Below are 19,814 nucleotides of genomic sequence, written 5' to 3' on the forward strand. Positions count from 1 at the left end.
TAAAGCCTAAAGTGAAACCAATTCCTTACTGAGAAAATGAAAGCACATTTTGAACTTGTTTCATTTGTTAAAGGTATTAGTTTTAGAGGCAGGGGAGCCAGAGCAGTGGCACTGCAAATATCAGGATTAACACACACCCAGGGCTTACGACAGTTTCAACCATAGCACTATCTGACACTTGAAATAATCCTACAGGGTGTCCGCACTGTAATCTGAATGATATCCCTGTTGTTGTGACTGACTGTTAGCTTACTGTAAGTAGCTAATGAAACCATTCACAAAGAGTAAATATTTAAAAAGATAATCATGTCATTATTGTGGACAAGAAGCCATTATTTGTACGTACAGCCACATATTTCTCTTCATAAGTAACTCGCTAATTGAATGATTGGTTGTGTTCCAGAAAATCTGCATTTGCTCAAGTCTCAGACTTAATCAACTGCAAACAATATTCACAAACTAACTCCACCCAAAGTAATCACTTTGTGTGAGTATGCTCATTTAAAACACGTTTGAAATTAAATTTTTTCTTCATTTATTTTCACTCAGCAAGTGGATTCCACAACATATATAAATACCAAATAAAAAAATAGATACCAAATTCTATTCACCTGCTACTCTATAAACAAGTAAATACATCCACATACAAAACATGTGCAAGTGTGTGATGATGAAATAAAATAACAACAGCAGTATTAGAGTGCAGTTACTCACCTCTGTTGTTGTGCAAGGGCTGTATTTACCTGCAGATTAAAAAAGAAAGCACTGTTATCATGAGCAGCAAAGAAGCATGAGGTACTCAAACTTTGATGCATAAATGAAAGGTAGCATATTATTCAGCTACAAATCCCAGTTCAGCTACAAAAGTTCTTTTTGTAGGAATAAAACAGCACTGACAGGACTTCCAACCAACTACGAAAACTGATTTTCATCTTTAATATCAAGGATGAGAAATTCTCAGAGAACATAATATTACTTCTCCCACCAGTAATATTACTGGTGGGAGAGGCCATCATCCATCCATCCATCCATCCATCTTCTTCTGCTTTATCCGGGGCCGGGTCGCGGGGGCAACAGCCTAAGCAGAGAAGCCCAGACCTCCCTCTCCCCAGCCCCCTCCTCCAGCTTATCTGGGGGAACACCAGGGCGTTCCCGGGGCCTCCTCCCGGTGGGACATGCCCGAAACACCTCACCCAGGAGGCATCCTTGTCAGATGCCCGAACCACCTCAGCTGGCTCCTTTCGATGTGGAGGAGCAGCGGCTCTACTCTGAGCTCTTCCCGGATGGCAGAACTTCTCACCCTATCTCTAAGGGAGAGGCCATCCACCCTTTCCGCTCATTTCCGCTGCTTGTATCCGCGATCTCGTTCTTTCGGTCACTACCCACAGCTCGTGACCATAGGTGAGGGTAAATTGAGAGCTTTGCTTTTACACTCAGCTCCCTCTTCACCACGACGGACCCGTGCAGCGTCGCAGCACTGCGGCCGCACCAATCCGTCTGTCGATCTCCGGCTCCCTTCTCCCATCACTCGCAAACAAGACCCCGAGATACTTGAACTCCTCCACTTGGGGCAGGAACTCATCCCCGACCCGGAGTGGGCACTCCACCCTTTTCCGGCTGAGAACCATGGCCTCAAATTCGAAGGTGCTGATCCTCATTCCCGCTACTTCACACTCGGCTGCGAACCATTCCAGTGCGAGTTGGAGGCCTTCACCCGATGAAGCCAACAGAACCACATCATCCGCAAAAAGCAGATGAGATTCTGAGGCCACCGAAGTGAAAGCCAAGCCCACTTGGCTGCGCCTAGAAATCCTGTCCATAAAAATTATGAACAGAATCGGTGACAAAGGGCAGCCCTGGCGGAGCCCATCACCCACCGGGAACGAGTCCAACTTATTGCCGGGAATGTGAACCAAGCTCTTGCAATGGTTGTATAGGGATCGAATGGCCCGTAGCAACGGGCCAGACACCCCATACTCCCGTAGCACCTCCCACAGGACACACCGAGGGACACGGTCGAATGCCTTCTCCAAGTCCAAGAGCTTCATTCAGTGCTTCTCAAAGTGTGTCCATCAAAGGTAACATGTGAATGGGACATCGAAAGACCTTAGAAAGAAGTGCTTATATGCATGGGTGAATGAGACATGTTGCCTAAAGTGATTGAGCAGAAAAGCGATATATAATAACCAGTCCATTTACAAAAAAATGATTTCAAGCTAAATTCAGTGCAGTATCATCAGCAACCTCCTTTTTCTTTTCCCCCCACATAAATCAAACTCATTTACCTTAATTTCACTCCCTGTTTTAAAAACAATTTTACCTTTATTTGACTGGACAGTGATGATTTTTAGAGAGGAAAGTGGGGCGACTGTGAGGAAAGACACATCACAAAGGGTACAGGGTCAGGATTGGTCCCAGGGTGCTGGCCTTCCGGTGTATGGTCACCTGCTCAACCAGGTGAGCAAAAATGGCACCATCAACAAGAGACCCAGAGAACTGCTGCTCAGTGGATATTTCTCTTTTTCAGACAATTTGCTGTAAACACCAAAGATGTTTGCGGAGGAAAGTTCTTGTAGATCAGCAGTTTTCTGAAATACTCAGACCAGCCCATCTGCCATCAACAATCATGTCACTATCACTGTCACTATCAATCTTCCACATTCTGATGCTTAGTTTGAACTTCAGCAGGCTGTCTTGACCATATCTACATGTCTAAATACTTTAGATTGCTGACCAGTGATTAACTGATTAGATACGTGCATTACAGTTTTCTCCATCCCTGTGATGGACTGGCAAACTGTCCACTCGGTAACCCGCTTCTTATCACGCATCAGGTGAGATGAGACGTTAGTCTGCCTGACAATAATATTAATTCATCTGTCTTACTCTTATTTGTTGTATAGATTTGGGTCATTATAATCACCAGTGTTATTGTTTCAGAAGTCATATTTTACAGTAGATTAAAGTATCATCACAGGATTTTTAATATGTAGCACTTGGGACTTATATGCAGTTCCTCTGTGGTCAAGCACCTCCTATTTATCAGTGATAACAAGTTTGATTTCTCAATAAACTGATTTTGGCCCTCTTTGTTCTTGCCATCATTATGCAAGCTGGAATCAATTTCGACAAAATCTCTAAGCTGTAACTTATTTATCACTTTGAGTATCATGACCAGTGATGACAAAATTCTCCAGTCGAGAACCCGCGTTGCATGAATGCGCTCCCTTCAAAAGGAAGAATGTAGCATTTCTCCAGGCTACATCAGCAGAGCTTTTACATCATGAGTAAACAGCCTGCAAACAGATGACCCTCTAAACAAACCCCTGTTTTGTATTGTAATACGCAGGAATGCAACATCATGGCACCACTGACATCAGCACACAACTTTAACTCGCATCAGTAGATTTGAATGCCGTGCTGCTGAGGTGAAGATGTGTTAACTGCATCTAAAATGAGCAGACGATCAAATGTGCCTTCAAGATGAGTCAGTCAAGGAGCGTACTGGCATGAAATTCCATCTATTTCTAACAGGCATGAGCAAAAACATTTACACTCATTCTGATTTAATAAAAAGTGTCAGGTGGCCTGGTTAAATTACATAGCAGACACGATGTGGGTTTAAACGACAACAGAGTCTAAAACAAACTGTGTTAGGATTTAACTTGAAGCCATGTTAGCAGATGATAGCTTCAAAAGTCCTTAACCTTTAAAACCTTTACCACACATTTATCTCATTATTTACATGAATGGCTTTGATTATTAAGCTTGTGCATTAGGAAGACAAAAGCACAGCACTTAGTCCAACAGTTTAGCTCTATTAATCAATAAACATGCAAACACATTCCCAAAATTACAGAATATAATGGATAACTGAATGAAAAGACCAACTATGACTCCAAACAGTAGAAGTTGAGTAGAAGTAGAATGCTGAATACTGTATAGCCTACATTAACCATTTAAAACTGTTTAACAACTGTTACATAATAATATTTATGCTATTGCACTCGATAAGTTCAAAATCCGTTCATATGAAAGCATTTGGTGTGTTATGTATGTAGGTGGGGCCAATAACGCAGTCTGGGGATCATCTGAAGAGCCATAGGGGTATATATTTAAAAAAATAACCCTCTACTTTTCTCTGACGAACTTAAAAAACAGTACAAGAACAAACAAATGCAAAAAACATATTGATATGCAGCTGCTATTTGCAGCATGATGTCACAGTACACAGGCAACAGAGGAATAAAGGCTAGCATGACTCCCCTCTCCAGTGGTTTCATCCATGTTCCTAAAAATAACCCATTCATTCTATAACCATATAGACATACAGGCCAAAACCAGCATGAGCATCACAGCTGAGCCTCTCAGATTTGCTCAAAGACAAAACAGGATGTGAAATGTATTGAATCAAAGGCCCTAACACTGACTCAGCAGGGTTGTGTAACAGTGCGTGTACGTCGGAGCTGAGTTGAGAGCACTTCCCTCAGGCCCTCAGGTAGTCAATTACAAAGACAGAGATGGATAGGCATTAAGTCAGTCTGCTCTGCACTCTTTGGACAAATGTAAATATAGACGAACATGAACACGCCAGCTCTTAGTCTAACAACATCAGGTGCTTAGTTTAAGCAAATGTTCACAGACGCACCCACAGAATAAGGCAACACAAATATCACATAGCATGCAGTGTCACCTGTTTTGTTTTGGTTGGATTCCAGGCTTATCCCTCAATTTAAAAGCTCGACCGTGCTAGAAAAAATATCCACAAACACTAATTCTGCCTCAAGTTACACATGACCTACCATAAAGTACAATAACATCAGGATTACAACACTATAGACACACTTTAAAGGCCTGTAGGGGTAGCTTGAGAATATTACAGCGGTTTTTCAGTTGGCACACTGCTACTACTCTCTCCCTGACTCTGTTATATTTCCAGCATGGCACTAAAAACACTGCTATAACTCCAACTAGCTCTTTTTGTTTTATTGCCTCTCATTAATTGCAGCCAATGAATGAGGCTCCCACAGGTAGAAGTAACAGCTAAATATAACCAAGACCTAAATGAAAAAAAAAAACAAGGGTGATGCATCACTAATTGCCCCTGTTCTGTCCAGGCACAAGCAGGGCAACAGTCCACGCCTTGATCTGATCAGTGCCCGTATTTCGGCTCGTAATCACATGCTTTAATCAGATGAAGCGGAATGAACAGCCTGATCTGATACGAGGTGACAAAACAGGCTGACGGGCTCTTCATAAAAAAATAAATAAAAGAGATGAAACCACATGATGCCCACACACGTGTGTTTGGTGAAGAGGAAACAGTGAAAATGAGCGGAGACACATGAAGCCATGTGAGGGAGAGAGCGGCGGGGGTTTGTGATGGTATTTCTTTGTGTAGATGAGATCAGGTCATGGAGCCTTAAGTACTGGTTGTTTTGGTGCTGCATGATGCAGATTATGGACTAATCCTGACATGCAAACTGAGCACCTGGTCAGGAAAACACACACACACACACACACACACACACACACGCACACACACACACACACACACACACACACACTTATGAATCTTTCACGCGTGAGCTCAAAAACATGTGCGGAGCTATTTACAGGATATTTTTGCATCGCACCTCTATAATAGTCTCACTGGGGCCCTTTCTTTTAGGTCTAATGTTAACATTATACGACAACGTGTTGGAACAACACGCGTATATTATTTAAAAGACCAGTGATGGTTTGGCCTAGATCTGAGTAGCTCTAGGCACAATCACACGTATATAATATTTTACCTTCACAGCCCTGGTGGTCCACCCTCACAGACCCGTCCTTCTGTATCCTAACACCCTCCGGTCCGGATATCCTCCTCGGTGTAGCCGCTGATGATGCTCCGGTGGCGGCAGCGCCCCGGTGCTCCTTCGCCAGCGTTCTGCAGCACTGGTAGCACACCGCCCATGCCTGTTCCTCGTTGATGGGCTGGTTATAAAGCCTCAGTATCTCCTCCAGAGACAGATCATCCGCTCCCGCTTCTTCCGGCGAGTTCATCGTGTTGTGATGCTGCTCCTCATCACGGCGAATCGCTGCAGCAGCATCCTTCAGCCCTCTGTTGTCCCCGCCGCATCGTCGTCCATCCATCCTTTCATTATCTCAGTGCAGGAGGCCCGATGGCGAGAACAGGTCCAGGCTCATGAGCGAGTACTGACCCGGAGGCATCGATGCTTCCCTCTTGCCTCCCCAGGTAACAGCAGCAGCAGCAGCAGCAGCAGCCAGTCAATCAGCACAGCACTGGATCTGGATCTTTCCCCGCCCGCCTGATGTTCAGGCTTTGCTACCAGCAGTCATAAGATACGGTGTGTTTATGCGATTAAGCCCCGCTTGGTGTGTGTGGGTTTGTCTCACATCGCAATTCAGCAAGCTAGGCTCAGTCATTTGTCACATGATCTCTCTCTCTCTCTCTCTCTCTCTCTCTCTCTCTCTCTCTCTCTCTCTCTCTCTCTCTCTCGCTTTCCTTTTCTCTCAAAGTCCTGAGTGTGCACTGGCATCAAGTTAAAGAACAGTGGCCCCTGTAACGCAGTAAGTTGTTTGGTAATTTGAGTAGGTCTGCAATATAAACTAATGTCTGCTCTCCGTTATTACCTGTTCACACGTGTTCACATGTGTCCCTGTAGAATCTGAGGTCTAATAGTCCTTTCTGAAGTTGGTCTCTGTGACTGATGTAAACATAAAATGTACCTACTCTGCTCGTTTACTGCTGCTTCTTCTTTCTTAATATCCTTTTTGGAGTAGACTCCCAGTTCATAACTTTCTTCTGCTTGGCCTGAACAGAACGTTTGAACGAATATCTGCCATTTCCCCCAGCTATTTATACATCTAACAGTGTATAAATAGCAGTGCTTTTATACACCATTTATACAACAGTTTAAAAGGGGAAAACTGAAATGCAGAAATGCAGGTGGAGAGTGAGTCTGTCATGGGCACTAGGTTTTATGCCTAAGTTTTGAATTGTTGCTGATTGTTTGGTGTTTATGGTGTTTTGTTTTCTAGTTTCTAGTTTTGTGATATCCTTTCTCCCCTGTATTTTCCCACTTTTAAGGTTTTGTTGTTTCTTTCAATGCCATTTCCTCATGTTATGTTTACTTTTTTATCCAAGTTACCTGTTTAATTATTGCCATTCATTTCCTGTTTTAGTTTGCTAGTTAGTTGTCTCCTGTGTTTGGTATTTACTTTGTCACCTGCTATTTGAATTGTGTGCACCAGTGTCTAATTCCCATCCTTCTTCGGTGTGTGTGTGTGTGTGTGTGTGTGTAAGCCCACTCAGTCCTTTAACAGTGCTTCTCTTTATCCTTTTAGTGTGTCTAGCATGGCTTAGTTCCTGTTATTTCTACTTCTAACCAAAAAGGTGGATAATGTCAGCAGTTAAGGAACATTTTGACATGCTATCACCTACTAATAACATAAATCATTCTCAGAGAGGATGGTTAGATGTGTGTGTGTGTGTGTGTCTGTTTGTGTATTTATATTAAACATACACATATGGGTATTCTACAAGTGATACATCATTACATATCCACTGGAGTCCACATGTATTATCAGAGCAGGGCTGCTGTAAATCGAATGAGCAGCAGGTGTCAGTACTGTGCTGTTGAACCGGGCTTCATGTGATCTGCCTTTTGGTGAAGCAATTGGCTGGAAAGATTCAACACCTTCATTCAAACATAAGTCTTTGTTTCCCTTTCGAAGTGTATCCACTGCTCTTATTTTAGTTGGATTAGCAGTCTATGATTATCGTCTTATAGTTATTTGTCTAAAAGGCCCTACTTTTAGCTGCTGTGTATCATCTCAGGGTTTTTTTTTACTTGTCTGATTAGTCCTCTCATTAGAATCGAACAGGCACTTGCACTTCTAGGTTGCGCTAGACTGTTTACTGCTTCCTTCACTATGGCCTACTTCATGCAGGGGCAGTTTTTGATATGGGCAACATGGGTTGTTGATCAGGGTGGCATCATGGTGGGCATTAGCAAAAAAAGTTGCTCGCACCCATGCTGCCCTAACATCAAGCCAGCGCATTTTGGGGATTGCATAGGAACCGATCGGTTTTTTAATAAGAGCTCCCTCCATTTGCGAGGAGCTCTTGCCGTGCTGGGAGGAGAGGGGCGAAGCGGCCAGGGATTCTCTGGCTGGCCGAAGTGGCATCTAAAAACCAGCTCGCAAAATAAAAGGAAATAAAAACAAAGCATCAAACACAAAAATAACAGACATTATGATATAGACTTATAATTGGCACCGATGTGTTTTCTAAATTCTATCACACACATACGCCTTCTCAGTGGCGGTCCTAGCCTGTTTGGTGCCCTGGGCGAACACTCCGTCTGGCGCCCCCCCCCCCCCCCCCCACACACACACACAAAACATATTAAGGATTGTACATTAACATAAAACTGTTGTACACACACATATGAAGAGAGAGAGAATATGCATAGTATGCAAACAGCTACCAAACAGCCATCATAATTCGTCATACTATGAAAACGGGACAAATCAACAATTAACAATGACTAATTAATATTAAAATCTGTAACATAATGTATTGTTTGGAGTTTAGTCTGTTACTGTTACTATTTTTACCATTTCTTCTTGGAACAACTGTAACCCACATAATTTCCTTAGGGATTAATAAAGTATTCTGATTCTGATTGTTTCAGGATGACCTGCCATTATCCAATCACACATCTGCTAACCTGCATCTTTTGCTCGTTTCTCCTCCTCTTCTTTTCTCTTTTTTCTAAACTGAGCACCTGATGGCTTTGAACTTTTCTTGTCCATCTTACATTGGTTTTAATTTTGCACTCCAGTATGAACACCCATCCCTCAACCCGAGGATCAGCACAACATGATCTAATAGACCAACACCTTAGTTCACAGATTCACTTTGTCTAGGGTTTATTTCTGAGATTTCACACAACCCAGGATTCAAATCATGAATATATAATGGGCTTAGATTTACAATATTATGAATGAAATGTGCTCTATTTGGAAGCAGTCGGCCCCCTCCCCTTTTGACGGGTTGTGTGTGAAACTTTAAATCATCAAACTGTAAATTTTAAATTGTTATTGATCCCTTTACCCCGAGTCCTAAAGTGTATATTTATTTTCTTACTCTTCTTATATTTATTGTTTGTTTACTTGCACTGCTGTAACTGGAGCCTCGTTGTCTCGTCTCTATATATACTGGACTGTATATAGCGGAGATGACAATAAAGTTTACTTTGACTTCAGCAGCGAGCAGGCGCACCGAGGGCTCTCATGCTCACTTTTCGTGTACAGAATTTCGAAAAAAACATCGGTGCAAATTATACGTCTGTATTATAATGTCTGGTGTTTTCGTGTTTGTTGGTTTGTTTTTATTTTGTTTTACTTTGCGAGTTGGTTATTAGACGCTGCTCCAGCCGGTCAGAAAATCCCCCGCCGCCCCGCCCTCTCCTCCCTGTGCTGCAGGCGCACCTAGCAAACGAAGGGCGCCCTTACTCCCAGCAAATGGGCGATAGAAGACCGATATTCCCAATATGCGCTGGCTGACGTCGGGGCAGCATGAGTACGAGCATTTTTTTTTTTGCCGATGCCGGTGATGGCGCCCCCCACCGAGATGCCGCCCCGGGCAACCGCCCGTGTCGCCCGTATCTAAAACCGCTACTGCGCCTTCTTGCTGCTGCTGTGCTTAAGTCTCACACACAACCTGTCGAAAGGGGAGGGGGCGGGCTGCTTCCAAATAGAGCACATTTCATTCATAATATTGGAATGGAAGATGGACAAAAAAGGTCAAAGCCAGCAGGTCCTCAGTTTAGAAAAAAGAAAAGAAGAGGAGGAAAAAAGATAGAGTTAAGCAGATGTGTCATTGGATAATGGCACTTATTATGCATCCTGAAACAAGAGAACATTCATTAGTAGGGATAGTGATAAAACTTCTGTTTACCTTTAGCCACTTGGCTATGATAGTAAAACAGTAGACTGACAGTAGACACTGAGATGTGGCTTATTGAATCTTTTGGACTGTGTTCAGCATAATATTAATAGCCATTAATTGGAAGAGGTGTGTTGTTGATTTGTCTCCTATATTCTCAAATTATAATTGTAATGTCTGTTAGCTGTTTGCATATGATTAAATATTGTTATTATTATCCAATGTTTGGTGTGTTCAGTTAATACTACTGATACACATATCAAAATATATTTATAACACAACACAAGAACAGTGATTATATGAGCAAGAATGATCACTACTGTCATTATTTATTGACATTCCTGGGGTTAAAAAAAGTTGAAAGACAGAAAGAAACTATTAGAGAGACTGTTTAGCATAGTAACATCATGATAATTATATAATATTCACATATAATAATAACGAATAGAGTGAACTGTAGGAATGCCAAATATTTAATATAAAATGTAAATGTTTACATAATATTGGTAAGAACTCAGTGGTGAGCTCATAATAAGTTATTAACAAATGGTAAATGGCCTGTATTTATATAGCGCTTTACTAGTCCCTAAGGACCCCAAAGCGCTTTACATATCCAGTCATCCACACATTCACACACTGGTGATGGCAAGCTACATTGTAGCCACAGCCACCCTGGGGCGCACTGACAGAGGCGAGGCTGCCGGACACTGGCGCCACTGGGCCCTCTGACCACCACCAGTAGGCAACGGGTGAAGTGTCTTGCCCAAGGACACAATGACCGAGACTGACCAAGCCGGGGCTCGAACCGGCAACCTTCCGATTACAAGGCGAACTCACAACTCACAACTTGAGCCACGATCGCCCATAACACAGTGATTATTAATAACTAGAAATCAATGGTAGACTTTGTGAGTTAGTTAAAGTAAAATAATCCATCCATCTTCATCCACTTTTCCAGGGCTGGATAAGTAGTACAGAATACAGTAACCAAAAAGGTGAAAAATGTTATACAGAATACAGCACAGAAATAATACATCACAGCACCATTTCTACCATTAGCTGTTTCCGTCATTTTATGAGGGGGGTTTATTTGAACAAAATTACTCTGGAGTAATATTTACAGCTAGTAAAAAAGTCCCAAAGAATATTTCTGTTCAAGGTTTTAACATATTTATGTACCTCATACACAGTAAAAAATGGAGTGTCAATATTTCAGAGTAAACCTATTTTAACCTAGATAGAGTATTTACAACTCTATGAGGAGTAAACCAGCTCTAACATCAGAGTTAAAAGTCAGTGTAAAGTTTGTTAGTCACGCAGTGAAGACTTAACTCCACACAGTGTTTATTATTACCAGTCCGCAGGCTGTGCGGCCTCAGACCTCTAATGCGCATGGAATTTTCTCAGAAGAGGAAGAGCTGCCACAGTCAGGTAAGTGAAATTAACATTTTACCATACAGTTTTACCATACTGGTAACATTGTTTAAAAGGTATTTTTAAACTAAATAGCTCTTTATAGTTTCACTGATGTCGAGTGAGGACATGTTAGCAGCATTTACCCATAGGTTTAATGACATTCCAGTAGCTACATGCTAGCAGTTGCTAAAAGTTCAGATGTTTGTTATCTTCTCACTGCATTAATATGAACCTAAAACATTTTAACTATGTATTTCTTCTAGATGCTATCTAAATAATATCATTGTCACATGTCAAATCGCACAGTTTGAACAACTAAATTACCGTTTATCAGTAAGCTAATAATCGCTAATTAGCTTACATAAACGAAAGTATTTTCAGAAAAAGTGGGTAACATTACCATAAAGTTAACTTTACTGGTTTATATTATTTTAAGCAAATGCCAAAGGCATACACTACTTTAGAGTTTTGCTCATTATTTAGTAAGAAATATATATTTTGTGTAAATTAACTGATAGCAAATCAAAAATGTAAGCTATAAAGAAACATTTTTAACATTGTATTATTTTTAATTGTGATGTTTAATGCCAATTATTGAATTTATACATTAGGGCATCTCCCCCTAAAAGCGTAAGAGTGATGTATGCGCAGGGCATTGTTGCTCTGTCTCCATATCTGGAAGACCCATATTCACAACATGGATATGTAAGTAAAGGGAACTTTTCAACATTAAATACATAATTGCCTTCAGAAATGTTGATAACATAGTCCTTCTTCGTTTATTTAATTACATAGAAACATTACTACGATCCAGAGAGCGGTTCAGGATACATTGCATGGCGGTTGAAGACCATTCAAAGAAAAGCTGTGGAGGAAAGTAGCGTCTCAGTTTGCAAATCTCCCAAAAGTAAGTTCACTTATCATTTAAATGATACTGATGTAATTTGTAGGCAGGATTCAATCAAACACCTCTCTATGTTCTGTATTTTTGCATTACAGATAGAACAAGATTTCCAACTACTGTTTTGTGAGGTCACTGCGAGCAAATTCTTGGAGAGGTGGCCCATCAATCTCAAAGCAAAGGTTGTAAAGGAAAGTCCTGGACTTGTCCCCACCTCAGAGCTCTTGGAGTTAATGTGCAATGCTGAGTCAGGTACTGAAGTTGAAAATGGTATGATTGTGACTGTTTTTATTTGCCATTGTTGGTTATATAGGTAATGCTGTCAATTCAATGTATTTTTGGAATAATTCTTTGTTTATTCGTCTGTAGGCTGGGACAGTGACTTGTCTACTATCTTGCTGCTGCTACATCTGCTACCACCATCTGCACAAGGGCGAAAGAGACCAGGAAAGATGTCTGCATCTCAGGCTGTCAATAACCTCATCAAATTTCCAAAGGTATGTTGTTTAAAAGATACTTTCCACCACCTCTATTTTCATGGACAGTGAGTTGAGCTAATCTACTGTCAGACAATAGTCACTTAATAGTGTTGTTTAATGTGTTGTTGTAGGCTGGAACCAGTGTACAGCAGCATCTAGACAACATCACCCGAAGCAGTCAGCCCTACCTTCTTACTCAGGGATCCACAAGAAGCAGCATTCATACCTTCATTGTGATTGAGAAGTATGCACTTCCATGTAAAGCGAGAGGTTCAGTAGGAGCCCTTGATGAACTCTTTAGGGCCCATTATGTCTTTGGTACATCATACAGTTCATCCATGACCAACTTTTCTTACTTTTCTGCAAACAACTACGACATTGGGGAAATGTGATATTGCTTTCTCTAGTGAGCATCATAGAACTATGAATTGTAAGGGTTTGTTATGTTAATTAAATGACACTGAAATGAGAAACATAATAAATGCTGTTACTTTGAACCTGTATATTTGTTATTTCCATAATGTAGGATAAATCACAGTTATTTAGTAATATAGCATCATAAGATGAATATGAAAAAAATCACACTACAGAGAAATAAAAATGATATATTATTACACATCAGTGTTATTATTAAACTAAATTTGGAGTAAAAATAGCTCTATAAAGTGTAATCAAATTACTCTGAACAGTGTGAATAACCCTCAGTGTTAAATATTTTTACACATTTTGTTGTTAATTTTGACACTAAATTGAGTACAATTAACACTGAAAAGTTAACACTGGCCATAGAGTAAATTTAACTCTAATTTTGAGTGGGACCAAATGTTATCTGAAGCAGAGTTAAAATCAACTCTGTTAGTGTAAAATTGACACTTGGTTTTTTACTTTGTATACAGCTTTATACCTCAGTAACCAAATCTGACTTCTCTCTGCTCTGCCTGGTGTTCACTGACTTCATGTCACTGGAAGAGCGTGTCTCCTCTTCTTGGAAGGCACTCTCCAGCACATTCAGGATAGATTTTCGTATTTCAGCCTTAAAATCTTGTCTCAAGAAGACATACAGCAGTGGATTCAAGCAGCAGTGAAGAACAACCAAATTCTCAGCGACATACAACACAATTCGAAAGGCATAGTGAAATGTTTCATTTGGTGGAATAAATACCACCAGCTGAATTAGATCAATGATGTGATAGGGCCCCCAGCACAGAAAAAAAGTGACGATAATGGAAGCAATAACTTTAAAAGGGTGACTTGATTGGCTGGCCAGGCTGTGGTTTGTCCTGAGACGATGGATGATGACACCATAACAAGAGACAATGACAGTGAAGGGGACTGCAAATCCTAAAAGGAAGTGGGTGATTGAAATGGTATGAAAGACAGATGGTGTTGCATATTTAAAATCCTCAACACTGCTGAAGCAGTAAGTTGTGTTTTTAGACACTTCCTCTGTGTGCATGAAAAAAAAAAAAAATTGAATGTTGACAATCAAAGCCACCACCCAAACACACAGACTAACATAGAATGCGTTGCGTACATTTCGGTGGTTCTGAGCCCAGACAGGCCACACCACAGACGCACATCTGTCCACACTGATCACCACCAGAATGTAGACACTGGCAAACACGTTCAGAGAGCTTGTAGTGGTGTCCAGCTTGCACATGAAATTACCGAAAGGCCAGTGAAACCGCAAAGCCAGGAATGTTACACTAAAGGGCAGAAACGCTGCAAAGATGAAGTCAGCCACAGCAAGGTGGAGGTACCAAACTGTGTTAACAGTTTTCTTCATCCTGAACCTGGTCACCCAGATAACCACTCCATTCCCTTGCACACAGAGGAGAGAGACCAGGGAGAAAACAGCGACAGATATGATGTTGAAAGACTGACGCAAGTTATCCAAAGACTCATCTACATCAGGTGCGGCACTTGTATTGGTTGGACTGAAATTTTCTGGGGTCATTGCAGTCATTGCTTTGAGACCTGCAGCAACAGAACAAAAACAAAACAAGTGAACAAGTGTGTTTTAAATTTCTGCTTGAGCTAACAGCTGAAGTTATGACACAACTGAAGACTGTCCATATCAGACCTTAGAGTTAAATCAACATGAACAGTAATGAATTCACTTACAGATTTAAACGTTAAGGCAGATTAAGGTCTAGATTTCAGGTGAGCCGAGAAGTAATTGAAGAAATTTAGAGCAGTCATGAAAAAAAAGGTATACCAACCAATTTATTATTAGCAATTTGTTATAAGATTGTAGATCTCAAACTAAATTATAATTATGATACAGGGCTTACAAAAAAGTAATGGGGATGACAGGGACATGCTTGTTTTTAACACAGTAACTCAAGAAGTTACTCAAGTTATCAATAAAAGGTGCAGGAAAATAATCAGTGGTGTAAATAAACAAAAAATCCACAGATGATGGATTTTCATGAAGTAGCATGACACAAATGAATCCCCATCTGTTCTTGTAATGAATTGTAATGATCTTTGTGTTTGGTTTGAATACACCTTAAACAGTACACCTGCATTTTTTCAACTATTAGGCAGAAAAACATACACACTGTCACTCTCTGAGAGTTTGTAGACAAGTTATAACTATGAAAGAAATGCAGTACTTTATTAGTACTCAATTCTATGTCACTGTAAGATAGTCTGACTTGAGTGATAAGGAAAGTGGTATGAGCAATATATTTACAGCGACCTCCATCATATGTGAAACTTGCTAAAACCCCTCATAATTAACTCAATTAACAAAAATCAAACGCACATGGATTTAGTGACACAGCTTACCTTTCCTTCCTCCTCTGAATCAAGCAGAGACTGACTATATATCAGGCTATCAATTTCCCTTCAAGTAGCCACTACCACTAGCTTGAGCTGAGAAATCTAAAACTAAAACTAAATGGCTCTATTTAAGAAAAAATATTCAACAAATCCCTTTGTATCATGAAACAAACAAAAGGAAGCATTCCTATGGTAATAGAAACCCCTCCTCTTGGTTCAACCTGCTCATGTCAGATATGACATCATCAGTACTTTAAAAATCAGGAAATGCTGCTCAGACCTTTCTGGTAGCTCATTACCCACACTGCCCAGTTGTTGTTTTTTTTTAACTGTATTCAAACAAGTCAATACATATAAATGGCTTCAAGTGCTCATTCAGGCCTTTTAGAAGCATTTAGACACCCAGACACTGACCCATGGTTCTATGCTACATGCACACATTCCTGCATCTTCACTTTTTCCAGATGTGCTTGCATTTAAAAAATTCCCTTCTCTCTGTGTACCTGGCCTGTACCACTACAATTGTCTTTGGAATGTCTGCCTTCCTGCCTTTCTTCACAAAATGGTATGAGTCTGTTCTGTCTTTGTATGTGAATGGTTGCATGATTTGCTTATCAAAATAAATACCTGTCCCTGTCTGCATGGTTTCAGCAGTCCCACATACAAACAGGCCATTAATAATTGACATGAAATAATCTCATGGGCTGGATGTTGTCTTGTTTCTTTATGTTGTTTTGGGTTCTCAAGAATGACACCATTACTTGAAGAGAAGGTATTTTATACCTTAATACCTTGGTCATTTTGGACCTTTGCATTGTATGCGCTCAGTTCACATAAAATATATAAACAGACAGACATTTTTGATGTTACAACCCAAACAGTTTTTTTTAACAGAAGCTGAACTATTTTAACACAAACATTCGCCTATATTTATTTCACTCGCCATGATTTTGCATAAATTCTCCTCATTAGGTAGATATAGTATGTAACTAAAACCACTTTCTAAATTTGGTTTAAATGCACCATAACAGATAATATCTGGAGTTTTACAGCAAGTACATACCGCACTGCCACTGTCTGAGGCTTTTTAGACAAGTTGTATTTATGATAGAAAAAAAACAGTGAAGTCCTCACATCAGTGCTCTCAAGCAGTTTAGCTAATTTACCTAATATTAGTTAATTAGCTTATTTTACAAGATTAGTCTTTTCCTGAATAGAAAATAACCATGGATTTTACGGTTGTGCAAAATAACAAGATTACATACCTTTGGTGAGGTGCTCCTGTTTGGCTGTTGATGAATACAGAAAAATGACTGATCAAACTGACTGGTTAATATAACACAGACTAATCAGGGGAAGATCTACTGTGGTGGCATGTGTCGTCATAAAATAATCTTTCGCCACCACTGGTGCCACCTTAATTTTTGCATATGATAATGTTGTTTATTAAAATAAGAGAGCATTAACACTTTGAGCCTAGCTATAATAAACATTGAATATAAATTCTAAAGCTAAATATATTGCATAATACCCTCCCCCCACCCAATTTAAAAATGGTTCAGACCATTGCTTCCAACTGCTTTATTTGTTTTTAGTAGCAACTAATACCTATAACTGTGCCAGAGGACAATTTAAATCGACACCATGGGCAATTCAGATTGTCTTGACTTCTTCGTTATATAGCTTGTATTTAGATAGCTTATACCTCATAATTGGCATTTTGTTGTTTTGTTTTTCCATTTGAAATGTTAATATTCTTGTTTTGATTGTAGCTTTTGATTCCTGTGTGTCTATTTTATGGTTATTCTAGTGTTGTATTTTAATTTTTATGATATTTCTTGCTTTGGTTTACGTCAGGTGTTATTATTCGCAGCAATAGTCACCTAAGTGTTCCTGTTTGTGCCTCTTTTTGTTTAATTTCTGTATCAACATCTTGACATCTTAGTGTTGTTTACAGTATCTCTGACGTCCTGGGTTTGTCTCTTTTTTTTCTGTTTTCATTTTTATTTTTTTTAATGTCAGTGTCAATGTTTTCACCTTTTGTTTGTTGTGCTTGTTCTCCACAGACAACTCTTACTGTATTTATAGTCGAGTCTATACTGTGTCGAGATGTCTGTTTTGTGCCAGTCTGTGTTCCTTGCATGTAAAGCCCTTGTTTTTTTAGATCAATCTTCCAGCTTTCGTGCTTACTCTTTATATTTCCGTTACTACACCTTTTGGGACTAATTTTGTGCTCTTTGTATCAGCCAATAAAGATTTGCTTTTAGTATATTCTTTTCATTGTCTGCATTTGGTTCCTCAGCTTCAGTTATGACAGAAACAGTTTTGTGAAACCCCACAACGTCTTGCTACACATAACGCAACAGCATGCAACAAATCAAACACTGTCTAGCTTACTGTGCTCTATTCATGATGGCCTTTTAGTTTTGCTTTGACTCTGTGAAAGAAGACTTTCAGATTTCAATCAACCTATTTTTTTTAGTGCTAATTAGGGCTAACTAACAGTATAATTTGTCTTGATGTGTGATCCTGACTGTGGTTGTTGATCAGTGGTCATTACAAATTGCATATTATTCATCATGAAACTGACCTCAGCCCACTGTTCACCAGTGGTGCTAGTTTCAGTCATAATGCAAACTAAACAGCTTGCAGCTTTATACTGCCACTTTCACATCATATTTAATGTTCACTCGATTTCTTTACTGATATAGACTTCAGTGACATAAACAGCACAAAATTGTATGTCACAGAGATAGGTTATGGAAAAGGGAGGCAAACCCTCAACTCTCTGCCCTCTTATACTTCCTCTATACTTCCTTGCAGCTCTGTTATTAGACAGACCAACAGCCTTCATTTTTGCAGCACCCATCTTATCAAGCACATGAGATCATATCTAAAGCTGCGGGCCGTTTGAGCTGGTCTGGTATCATGTGGTTTGCTGCACTGCAACTCTGCATAGTACTTTGAATGATGGCATTAGTGTTTTGATATTTACTGATGTAGATATATAATGTTTTTTTCTGCTGGTGGTATTCTCAACTTTTTTTTTTGAAAGAACACGAATGTAATGCTATGGAAAAGTATATAACATGATTCCTATAAGCTTGTGTTACATCACATAAGTATTATTATCATTGCTATTTAGGGCGATCATGGCTCAAGAGTTGGCAGTTTGCCTTGTGATCAGAAGGTTGCCGGTTCGAGCCCCGGCTCGGACACTCTCGGTATTGTGTCTGTGGTCAAGACTCTTCATCTACCGCCTACTGGTGATGGCCAGAGGGGCCGATGGTGCAATATGGCAGCCTCGCCTCTGTCCCAGGGCATGCAATCCATTATTATTTAAACCAACTGTTAACTGTATATTTCTGTACATTTACGTATTATGATTCATATTGCCACATTCATTGACCTTGTTTATAGGTAATTTCATTGTTTGATCACGTTAAAATATTCCTAATTTAATGTCTAAAAGCACTTGGAAAAGGCAGAATCCCATGTAAAATCTATCTGAAACTCTATTTTCATTACTGAAAATAACTGTATTTTCTTGAGAAAGTTATTTTCTGTTATTTTACGGTAGTATTTTGGCACCCCAGCTGCTGGAATATTACCGGTTTTTTAAGATGTTTTTTTCTTCCTATTTATAGATAATTTCATTGTTTAATCACATTAACATGTTCCTAATTTAATGTTTAAAATCACTTGAAAAGGCAAGATCCCATGTAAAATTATCGCAACAAACTGTATTGTCATTACAGTAAATAACCGTATTTTTATGAGGAAGTTATTTTTTGTTATTTTACGGTAGTATTTTGGCGCCCCAGCTGCCGGAATAGTACCGTGTTTTTAAGATGTTTTTTTTAAGTGTAATGTAAACACCAATAATCACGTTAGTAGGCTACATAAGATATTATAGCCACATACTTCTATTATGGACCTTACTACTATGCTGATGGCCTTTGCTTGCAGCCTTAACCATATTTGGTAATAAAAAAATGCAATCATCTTTTCATCACTTATGATGTTAAATAAAGTAAAATGAGGCAAATAAACATGATAAAAATCACCAACTCAAACTAAAACTTAGCTAAGCCTAGCCAAAACTTAGCTTGGCCTCGCCAATCTTAGCTTAGTTTAGCGATAACTTAGCATAGATAAAATGTGTAAGCAGAAGATGTCCAGAGTAGGGATGGGTACCGTTATCCATAACAGTAGTAACCAGACCGAAAAGCAGCGCACATCTCAGTGCTTTATTTCTGTGCTTTCTTTC

General features: G+C 39.8%; 3 protein-coding genes across 11 annotated transcripts in view; 1 reads left to right on the forward strand and 2 right to left on the reverse strand.

The window, feature by feature from the left end:
- The window catches only part of LOC146508036 (protein spire homolog 1-like), a 38,618-nt gene extending 32,179 nt beyond the window's left edge, over positions 1 to 6,439 (reverse strand). For 3 of the 8 annotated variants that reach the window (XM_085177384.1, XM_085177381.1, XM_085177382.1), the window contains exons 1-2: positions 5,796 to 6,438; positions 715 to 743 (exon numbers count right to left, since the gene is read on the reverse strand). In XM_085177384.1, coding sequence (XP_085033510.1) covers positions 715 to 743; positions 5,796 to 6,138 — 372 coding nt within the window. In that variant the 5' untranslated portion in view covers positions 6,139 to 6,438. Of the gene's footprint in view, positions 1 to 714; positions 744 to 5,795 lie in introns of all 8 variants that reach the window. The other 5 variants (XM_085177386.1, XM_085177387.1, XM_085177385.1 and 2 more) reach the window with 3 other exon arrangements.
- Positions 6,440 to 11,770: 5,331 nt separating this feature from the next.
- On the forward strand, positions 11,771 to 13,237 carry LOC146508037 (uncharacterized). Of its 2 annotated transcripts, XR_014876832.1 has the most exons (5): positions 11,781 to 12,082; positions 12,173 to 12,284; positions 12,377 to 12,530; positions 12,648 to 12,775; positions 12,889 to 13,237. XR_014876832.1 is itself a non-coding variant. In XM_085177117.1 (4 exons), exons 1-4 carry the CDS (start codon positions 12,017 to 12,019, stop codon positions 13,147 to 13,149), a joined length of 813 nt encoding a protein of 270 aa, XP_085033243.1. In that variant the 5' UTR covers positions 11,771 to 12,016; the 3' UTR covers positions 13,150 to 13,237. The 2 variants fall into 2 exon arrangements, 1 of the variants encoding a protein (XP_085033243.1); XM_085177117.1 differs by having other exon boundaries at positions 11,771 to 12,082; positions 12,173 to 12,530.
- A 158-nt stretch (positions 13,238 to 13,395) lies between these two features.
- On the reverse strand, positions 13,396 to 14,714 carry LOC146508038 (chemerin-like receptor 1). The gene has a single exon (XM_085176139.1). It carries the CDS (start codon positions 14,712 to 14,714, stop codon positions 13,656 to 13,658), a length of 1,059 nt encoding a protein of 352 aa, XP_085032265.1. The 3' UTR covers positions 13,396 to 13,655.
- Between the last annotated feature and the right edge of the window lie 5,100 nt (positions 14,715 to 19,814).

Source organism: Neolamprologus multifasciatus, chromosome 11, assembly GCF_963576455.1.
Source record: "Neolamprologus multifasciatus chromosome 11, fNeoMul1.2, whole genome shotgun sequence".
NCBI lineage: Eukaryota > Metazoa > Chordata > Actinopteri > Cichliformes > Cichlidae > Neolamprologus > Neolamprologus multifasciatus.